The sequence below is a fragment of the Physeter macrocephalus genome, chromosome 1 (genome assembly GCF_002837175.3).
Source record: "Physeter macrocephalus isolate SW-GA chromosome 1, ASM283717v5, whole genome shotgun sequence".
NCBI classification, from domain to species: Eukaryota; Metazoa; Chordata; class Mammalia; order Artiodactyla; family Physeteridae; genus Physeter; species Physeter macrocephalus.
Genome location: NC_041214.2, coordinates 33,573,035 through 33,583,501, shown reverse-complemented (window position 1 = coordinate 33,583,501; position 10,467 = coordinate 33,573,035). Strand labels below are relative to the sequence as shown.

The 10,467-nt window shown below is 36.4% G+C and overlaps 1 protein-coding gene across 12 annotated transcripts in view; it reads left to right on the top strand.

Moving 5' to 3' along the window:
- Positions 1-10,467, top strand: part of CEP63 (centrosomal protein 63) — an 81,237-nt gene that overhangs the window by 28,598 nt on the left and 42,172 nt on the right. For all 12 annotated transcript variants that reach the window (XR_003679681.2, XM_028489558.2, XM_024131853.3 and 9 more), the window contains one exon: positions 3,726-3,839. Coding sequence is in view for 11 of the 12 variants with exons in the window: in XM_028489558.2 (XP_028345359.1) it covers positions 3,726-3,839 (114 nt within the window). In the remaining variant the exon portion in view is untranslated. The remainder of the gene's footprint in view (positions 1-3,725; positions 3,840-10,467) is intronic.

Sequence of the window (10,467 nt, the reverse complement as noted above, 5' to 3'; positions counted from 1 at the left end):
TATCCATTCATCTGTCGATGGACACTTAGGTTGTTTCCATGTCCTGGCTATTGTAAATAGAGCTGCAATGAACATTGTGGTATATGACTCTTTCTGAATTATGGTTTTCTCAGGGTATATGCCCAGTAGTGGGATTGCTGGGTCAAATGGTAGTTCTAATTTTAGTTTTTTAAGGAACCTCCATACTGTTCTCCATAGTGGCTGTATCAATTTACATTCCCACCAACAAGAAACTCCATCTTTGATTTTCAGGTCATCAGTATATACCACCAACCAGTGTACATACAGCCAGAGTTAGTCATCTTCTGATCCCTGGTTACTCCCCTGTTCAAAGACTTCAGCTCCCAGTTCACTGTCATTCTCTCCAGCTTTGCTCTTATTGTAATTCTTGAGGATTTCAGTATCCACAGGGATGATGCTTATAATACTGTGGTCTTTGAGTTCCTTGGTGTTCTTTCCTCCACAGATATTTTGATCTCCTGTCTGTCTCTTCTCCCTTTTCCCATTGTCATTCCTTAGGTGTTATCATTACCAATACTTGCAACCCTCCTAGAATCACATTTTTAAGCAGCACATTCTCCAACTACCATCCCTGTCTTTTCAGCTCTCTCCCTCTGGCTCCTGATGATCGATACTCACCTGACCCCCCCATCCCTTAAAGTGCTTGGATCCTGCCCCTTGTCACTGCTCCGTCTCTACCTTGTGTCCTCAGTTACCAGTCCTTAGCCAGCTTCCATCCCATGGTTACACTCCTTATATTCCCCTTCAGTTCTGTGCTCTCTTTTACTTCATCGCCTTTGCTTGGCAAAACTGTAAAATTTTTTCGTTAAATCCAGCTTTCTCCCCACTTTCTACCTGTCATTTGTGGCAGACCATGGCTGGAGAAAAATATAATCATGCTGACTGGCCTCATTTTAAATTCATGGTCACTCACCTCAAATGGGTCCTCATGTTGCCCAGAATCATATTATATTTCCCCTCACTCTCCTACTTTCCATAATGACTGTTTCATACTTTCTCTTTTCTTGAATTTTCAACACTTTTCCCCACATCCTCACTTTTGGATGATGATCTTTCTTTCTATTTCATTGAGAAAATAGAAGATAATTTTCACAAACTTCCAACCTTGTGTCCACCTGCCTATTTGCAACTGCACCCATATACTCTGCCTTCCTGCTGGAGGGACTGTCCATGCTCTCCCTATTCCCTACCCATGACATCACTCTAGAAATGCTCCTCTCTTCTGCATCTTCAGGTTTTTCATCCCTACTGGATATTTTCCACCAACATGCAAACTTCCCCCCTCTTAAATATCCTTTCTTGACCTCTCTCTTCATCCTCTGGATACTGCCCCATTTTTCTCCTTCATTTTATAACTAAACTACTTTAAGTACCTATACTTGTCTCCAGTTCCTTTCCATCCATTTTTCTTACACCCACTCAGTAAGGCTTTTCCCCCTCTCTCTGCAGAAGCTATTTGCATGGAGGTCACCAGTGACTTCCCCATTACTCAAGCCTGCGGCCAGCCCTCATCTTCCCCATCCTGTCTGCAGCATTGGATCCAGCTGGTCTCCGTCTTCCTTACAACTCTTTCTGGATTTGGCTTGGAGAACGATTGCACTTTCCTGGGTTTTTTCCTACCTTGTTTGCTACTCTTTCTCAGTCTCTTTTGTTCCCCAACCTTTTAGCATTGGAACACCTTACGGTTGTGTCATTGTACTCTTCTTTTTTCTGTCTAGGCCCACTCCCTTGGTGATATCATTCAGTCTCATAGTTTTAAGCATTGTGTATATGTTGATAATTCCCACATTTGTATATCTAGTCCTGACCTCTCCTTTTTGCTACAGAATAATTTCCAACCTCCTGTTTCACATCTCCAATGTCTAAAGCTGTCTCAAACTTGACATGTCCAAAATAAAGGTCCTGATATTTTTCTCTCCTATCTTCCAGCACCATTTCTGTTTCAGTTAATGGCAACTCTATTCCTCAGATTGCCCAAGCCTAAAAACCTTGGAGTCACCCTTGATTTCTCTTTTCCCAGCACAATAGCCAGAATGATTCTGTTGTAATGTAAGTCAAATCATGTCCTCTCCTGTACATAAACCTTCCAGTAGCTTCTCTTAAAAGACAAAGTTATCATAATGACCTACGTAGTCTCACCGCCTGTTAACTCTGACCTTTCCTTTCCTTTTTTTCCTTTTACTCACTTATTCCAGCCACACCAACCGCCTTGCTCATCCTTGAACATACCAGGATGCTTCCACTTCAAGACCTTGTACTTGGTGTTCCCTCTTCCCAGAATAGTATAACTTCATCCCCGTCTCCCTTGGTGTTTACTTAAATGTTACTCAGTGTGGCCACTCCTTTATAAAATTGCAGCCCCCAACTCTGAGCACTTCATGCTGTATTTTCCCCAGAACAGGTACAGTTGGCCTTCTGTATCTGTGGGTTCCGCATCCATGGATTCAACCAACTATGGATCTAAAATATTCTGGGCAAAAAAATTCCAGGAAGTTCCCAAAAGCAAACATTGAATCTGTCATGCACAAGCAACTATTTTCACAGCATTTACATTGTATTTACAACTATTTACTTAGCATTTACATTGTATTAGGTATTATAAGTAATCTAGAAATGATTGCAAGTATATGGGAGGATGTGCATTGGTTATATGCGAATAATACACCATTTTATATAAGGGACGTGAGCATCTGTGGATTTTAGAATCTGCAGAGGCCTGGAACTAGTCCCCCACAGATACTGAGGGGTGACTGTATTACTATCTAATGTACTGTACAATGAATGTGTTGCTTATCTCCCTCCAATTGAGTGGGGCTGGAATTTTTGTTTTGTTAAATAGTGTATCCCCAGCACCTAGAACAGTACCTAGCATGTATATGGTAGAAATAATGAATAAGTGAGTATCAGCTGGTGAACAGTAATTACCCTAAGCTAGCATGAGACTTCTGGAGTTGAGGCTCCTGGAGAACAGTGATGGAAAGACTGAGTTTCCTTTCCCTTTGGTTTGCTGCATTTTCATAAATACTGGGCTCATTTTCTTGATCATGCAACTTGAAGTTACTATTGATCCATCATTGATTTTGAACTGTTTGGCTTTGGGTTACAGGTATCTGTTAAAATTTAATACAGATATTTCTTGTTATTCATGTCTTTGCAGTTCTGTTGAGATAATAAAAATTTGGATATCAAAGGATACTGTGTTAACTGAATCTATTTGGTTCCTGAGTTTTAGACACTGATAAGAATTGGTCTACCCAGGGATTTATCTGAAAACTTAGTTGGATCTGTTCAGTTCCTGGGTTTGGATATCAAGAATTTGGGCAGTGAGGGATATCTGTAATCATATTTTGAAATTTTCATTATCTTAGCATTAGTTTTCTGAAAAATCACTGAAAAAAATATTAGCAACCCTTAGGTGGCAGCAGATCTTTGAAAATCATGAATCCAGTATTTAGCATCTGTGTTTCATACTCTTCACCATTAGGGTGTTAAATTTAGAAAGACAGATCTCCAGAGGCACAGTATGTAAGAATTTAGTATTACTCTATAGTTCTATCAGCTAAGTGAGTAATGGGGCTCCTGCTGTGGAGAAAGGTGCATGTGTACCCAGGGACCTGGGGAAAAATTAAAGTAAAAGTGAATCTGGAAAGTAGTGACAGCAAGGGGAAGCACTTAGAAGTTAAGTACCTTAATTGCTTCTTCAGGAATTTCGTCAGAAATCACTGGACTGGGAGAAGCAGCGCTTGATTTATCAGCAACAGGTATCTTCTCTGGAGGCACAAAGGAAGGCTCTGGCTGAACAATCAGAGATAATTCAGGTAAGTTTAAGACATTTTGGGATAATGAGAGGCAGAGAAGTTTTGATTAAATTTGAGCTAGCTTAATGCAGTGTGCATGTGCTCACCATGTCCACCCACGTCTGCACGCCCTCTTGCTCCCTTGCTTGCTGCTTTCCTCAGCGGTTCCTAACTCCTTACTCGTGCTCTTTCTTGCTGTCTCACTCTGTCACTGTCTTGTATTCCCATGCTCACTCCACATTCACATTTTCACTCTCCTAATCCTGGTCTCTCCCTCTCTCCTTTTCTCTTTCTACCTCTGATCTGTCTCCTTTTCCATTTCTTTCTGGCTCTGGCTTACTTATTCTGGCTGTTTCTGGCTCTTGCCTTGGTTCCACTTCTGTCTGTGTCTTGTTCCATCTCTGATAGTTTGGGGTGCCTTGGCTGAGGTCCCTCAGCTAGGGAGCTTTGGCCAGTACACCTGTTTGGACACAAATATTGAAAGAGTCACACTAACTAAAAGCAGTGTCTTTGTGGCAACAGAAACACTTCTTAGAACACTACTAGAAACTTTTTTAATGACAAAGTAATGGCTTAAACAAAACAAAAAATTAGCTACCTAATTTAGGAACTTTCTTTTTAGAACATATTCAGTTTGTTTGCTTTTTCAATTAAAAACCAAGAACAAAAGGGAAATGAAAATAGAGGGTAATGAATATTTGTGACCATCTTCTGTGTGCTAGACACTGTCTCAATGCTTCTTCTAAATGTAGTTATCTAGAATATATAGTTATATGTTATCTGTTTAATACCATGATAATTTGTCAAGGTTGGTAGTTATCTCAGTTTTATAGAAGAGAGAATTACTGGAGAAGTTAAGAGAGCTAGAGAGAAGCTCTAAAAAAATTTTTTTTAAGAAACAATCTGTATTATTTGCTGCTCTAAGTCTCAGTAATATATTGGCTTTTAATCATCCCCCCTGAAATATCAGCAGGCTAGTAAACTACCACAAATGGCTCTGCTGTTAGTGAGTCTACTCAGAATCGCAAGAGGGGCCCACGGCAATCTCAAGGAACAAAAATTATTTACTAGGCTGCAGCAAGCTATGCAGCCAGAGTGGGCCAGTAAAATCCTGGATGTCTAGACCAGCGTTTTTTGGCCTGAATGCTAAAGCACTGTATAAACATAAATAGCTATAAGATATTGTAGGCCTCAGATTGGCAAAATAGAAAATTGAGTCCTAGTTTTTAAGTTCTCAATTATTCATCTATGTAGTATGCTTATTGTTGATTGTAGATCCTTTTTTCAAATTACTATTGTGATTACTCAGCATAATTAAAGTTTCATTGTTAGTAAAAGTCAGATTTTTATTTACCATAATTTAGCTGGGGCTAGAGTAAGATGCCTTTAAAAAGCCAACGTTTATTTTCCCTACTTAAAGGTACTTGAATTATTCTTCTGATAGTTTATTTTAAACTAAAACTGCTCTGATTAAGTAAAAAAATGTTACTTATATTTCTTTCTCCCTTGTGGTCCTCATTTTAAACATTTTTTAAAAATAAATTTCTGTATACTCATTACCCAGCAATAATAGTTATCATTTTGCCAATCTTTTAAAAAATTGTGGTAAAAAGCATTAAAACTTACCATCTTAACCATTTTAAAGTAGTGTTAACTATATGCCCCTTGTTGTGTAACAAATCTCTAGAACTTTTTCAGCTTGCAGGACTAAGACTCTTTGAGCAACAACTCATTTTGCCAATTTTGTTTCATCCTTCCCTACTTTTTACTTTTAGCTGGAATATTACAGAGCAAATCACAGACATTGTCTTATTTCCCAACAGATAGGACTTAAAAAAAATAAGCATACCAGAGTCACATTAACAGACTAAATAACTTCTTAAATAATTTAATATCTAGTCTGTTCAAATTTCCTGAGTTGTGTGAAATAATGTCTTGGACTCCAGTTAAGGTTGAAACATTGCATTTTGTTGGTATGTGAATCACCATTGAACAATAAAGGTAGAAAATCTTGCAGATTGGATAAATGGATATCAACATCCACACTTCCCCCCAATTAAGAAAAATTTTTGATGTAAAGTTTTTTCTTCTGTATTTTTTAACATCTAAAAGTGGAGTTCAGGGAATTCCCTGGCGGTCCAGTGGTTAGGACTGAGCGCTTTCACTGCTGTGAGCTCAGGTTCAATCCCTGGTCAGGGAGCTAAGATCCCTCAAGCCACGTGACCAAAAAAAAAAAAGTGGAGTTCAGAATAACTTCTCACTCTTTGAGTCATATATTTGCTTGATTTTTTTCTTTTAGTCAGCTATTAAAATGACATAATACATGTTCATTTTAGAAAAATGAGAAAATGTAGATGAAATGAGAATTAAATAAGATCACTCATAATTCCATCCTTTAGAGATTTACCATGGTTAACATTTGTGTGTAAATTTCTTCTGACTTTTTCTGTGCTTGTATGCTGTGTACATTGCATTCATGTACATTTGGTAGGAAAAACACTATGTGTATGTATGGGAAGAGAGGAATAGTTGCAAACTTAAAAAATTACTAAGAATGGCAAAATGTTGATAATTGTTGAAGCTAGGTGATGAATATATAGGGGTTCATCATCTTACTCTTTCCATATTGTATACGTTGGAAATTTTCCATAAAACATAATGTGAAAATGTAAATTATATGCTTACAATGTGGCAGGCAGTATGCTAAGCACTTTATAATGCAATATTTTATTTAATTTTCACAAGTTAAAAATTTTCCTTTTTAAATACGACATGTCAACAAATGTGAGTCATAATGCTTGTATAGAAGTTCAATCTACCATTAAATGTCTTAATTTATATAACCAATCTTTTGTTGTGGAACATTTAGTTTTTTTACTTTTTCACTCTTATAAGTAGTGCATGGGTGAACATCCTTATTTAAATATTTAGGAGTATATGTCCATTTATTTTCTTAGGAAATGACCCTAGAAGTGAGATTGATTGCTGCATCAGAGTAGTCGTACATTCTTAAAGATTTTAATATATATTGTCAAAGTACTCTTCAAAGGTGCATTGATACACACTTTCACCAACAGTGTTTGGGAATGTCCATTTCCTCGCACTTTCTCAATATTGTCCATTTCCTCCCACTCTCAGTATTGGGCACTATTATTTATTTTATTATTTTTTAAAATTTCTCCTAGTTTTAGGCTTGTCTTTGTCAATCTGATAGGTGGAAAAAATGGTATCTGATTATTTGTTTTAATTTGTATTTCTTTATGAATGAGATTGAGCATTTTTTTCATCTACTTATGGCTATTTCCATTCTTTTGTAAATTATTTGTGTTCTTTTCTTTGCTCTTTTTTTTTTCTGGTTATTTTATTTATCAAAATCTGTTGTAATTTTAATCAGTAGAGATAATATTTTAAACTTTGTTAATTAGGAGAATACTTGCTTTCTATAAATTCAGTATATTTTTTCTTTCACAACAATAAAATAAAAATGTCTAAATGTACAAAGCACTAATCACTCTGACATATTGTGTGGAAGAATGTACAGCAGTTCAAGTCACAATACACTGATTTTCAAAAACCAATATATTTTCTTCTATTTCAATCAAGCATTAGAGCCTGAGACCCAGAAGAGGTCATAATGAAACCTTATCGAACCAAATCAGAACTAAAAAAAAAAATTTTTTAAACCAGTAATGTACTTTTGTAGCCTCTTAGCACAGTTACCAAATGCTGCTTACATATATTCAACATCTAGCTTACTGGCATGGTTTTTTATAAAAATGAGAAACTTTTGCAGATACATGATTAGAAGATACACAGATTGCATTACATTAAACACAAAGGCAGTGTGGTCCTTGTAGGAGAAATCAAGTCAGTACCCCCTGGTAGAAATGTTCTATAAAAACGTGTCACATTGAAGCATCAGTGTTTTCAGCCAATTATCTGTCCCTGATGTATTTCCTTGGAGTATATGATCTGTCAGGACTTCAGGTTTCTTAATCCAAAATATCTGACTGAATTTAGGTACATCTGGAAAGCAGCTGAAAGGGTTTCTCCAATAGTCTGACATCACAGAAAGTGGGTTGAGAAATCCCTCTCTTTACCTGAAGACTTGTTCTACTTCCGGCATCAACAGCTCACAAAGGAAAAGAAAAAAAACAATCAAAACTTCCCCTCCCACACAATCCCACACAAGCTAAACAAAAACTACCCCCTCCCCCCATAAAACCCCAGCACCAAAGTGTCAATCATTCCTGTGAAATAGAACATACCCCTTGGATTCTCTGATTTATTAGCAGTTCAAACTTGAAGGACAGAAATGACCTTATGTCCTTGTGGGGAGGAAGGAAGACATGTTAATAATGACTGTAGAGCCATTGAGAAAGTGCATTATCTATTACACAATCAACTTAGAGCCCTGTCCTCCCACAGGCGGCCACAACTTCATTTAAATTCTTTGCTCATTTTTTTAAGGATATTTATATTTTACTATTTTGAAAGAGCTCTTCCTACATTAAATATATTAACTATTTGCTGTTTCATTGCAATTGTGTGTGTTTTCCCAGTTTACCTTAATTCTGCTTAGTAATTTTTACGGAAATACAATTGTTTTATAAACAATTGTTTAGAATGGCTTAATTCTATTAGTTTTTTCTTTAAGGTTTTTATCTTTGTTGTCATACTATAAATCCTTACTAAGCCAAGATTTCTTCTAATGCTTTATAGTTTCTTCTTAATATATTTGATCTGAAAATTATTTTGGTATAAGGAATTTGGTAGGAATCTATATTTGTTTTTTTCCAAATGGTTATCCACATAATTTGTTGACTGTTACATTTTGAGAACTTTACAGAATGATTCTAAAATTCATATGGAAGGATAAATGAATGGTACTAGGCAACATTTTTAAAAAGAAGAGTAAAGGTGATGTTTCTTTTCGCAAATATTAAAATGTATTAAATTTAAAAGTACAGTTGTTAAGCAGCATGACATTATTAGATGCAAAGACAGAATGATGGGTTATATAAGCATAGGAAAAGATCAGTATAGTCACTAAAACAGAAGGTCATTTCTGTTTAGAGGTCAAAGAATCACTTGCTCTTTTCCCTCCTGCTCAAATAATATGAGTGAAAAGGAAACATTCAGGGAAATCTTAGAGAACATAAGAACATTTGAAAAAAAAATTAAAAATATTAAGCCAACACAGAGTGTAAAATATTTAGCTTATTCATAGTATGTGAGAAAAGTAAAGGCTGCATTGTATATGTTTTCCTTTTGAAATATTTAGATGAGCTATGTGATATTGTTCAAGTTAGTTTTAGATCCTCTGTTCAATTATATATGTATATATATAGGTTTGAATATATGTTATATTTTTAAAAGCACTATTTTCCTTGTGAGGAAAAGATGATCCTAACTCAAATGTTAATCTGTTGTCTTGGTACAATTATCACAGAGTTAATTGAATTGGCTCAGACCTACTCTTTAAAAGTTTATGGTGACAGAGACACAAGAGTGATAAGAAGGTCTTACTGGGAGCTGTACCGTTAATGGGCTGGCTCTTCAAGCTGCTACTTAGTGGAAATGCTGAAGAGCTGTGGCCTGCACTACACATTTGGAGTTGACTCTGATGGGGAGCTTCGTAAAAATTGATGCCTACAGTGGCCATAACTTCATGTTGAGATCCTTTGGAAAATAAAAAACCCTGTTGCTTTGTATCATATTCTTCTCAGTAATCTCACTATTTGGAAAAGTTATTTTCTTGAAGTCCCAGGATTACATACCACAAAGCCAGGGGAGGATTTGTGTTCAACCCCCAATCCCCAGCCCTTTCCAAACTATTCTCACACTTTAGCTGCCCACCCTAGGTTTTTGTTTTTATCTCCATGACATAAGTTGCTTTCTTCATTATTTCTTTACTTTTAACCACCTGTGTTGTGATTTGTGTTGTTGAAATAATTCTACCCACTCCACTAGAATAGTTAGGATGCTATATATTATATTAATAAGAGGAAACTCTGGTTTCTGGTTCAAAAAATTAGTGGCAGTGGTTAGTGGGAAAAAAAAGGTTTAAAAAATATTAGCCTTAAGATACCTCTAACACCAGATATTTAAGAGAAATAATCATTATTTTATAACTGGTTTATATTTTTATTTCTGACTCTTTATATTGGAAGAGGTAGTCTTGAGATATTGTAGTGTAGCTCTGTCCAATAGAAATATGAGTCACCTATGTATAAAATTTTCTAGCAGTCACATTAAAAAAGCAAAAAGAAACAGATTTTTTTTTAAACATCTTTATTGGAGTATAATTGCTTTACAGTGGTGTGTTAGTTTCTGCTTTACAACAAAGTGAATCAGTTATACATATACATATGTTCCGATATCTCTTCCCTCTTGCATCTCCCTCCCTCCAACCCTCCCTATCCCACCCCTCTAGGTGGTCACAAACCACCTAGCTGATCTCCCTGTGCCATGCGGCTGCTTCCCACTCGCTATCCACCCTAGGTTTGGTAGTGTATATATGTCCATGCTACTTTCTCACTTCGTCACAGCTTACCCTTCCCCCTCCCCATATCCTCAAGTCCATGCTCTAGTAGGTCTGTGTTTTACTCCCATCCTACCCCTAGTCTCTTCATGACATTTTTTTTTC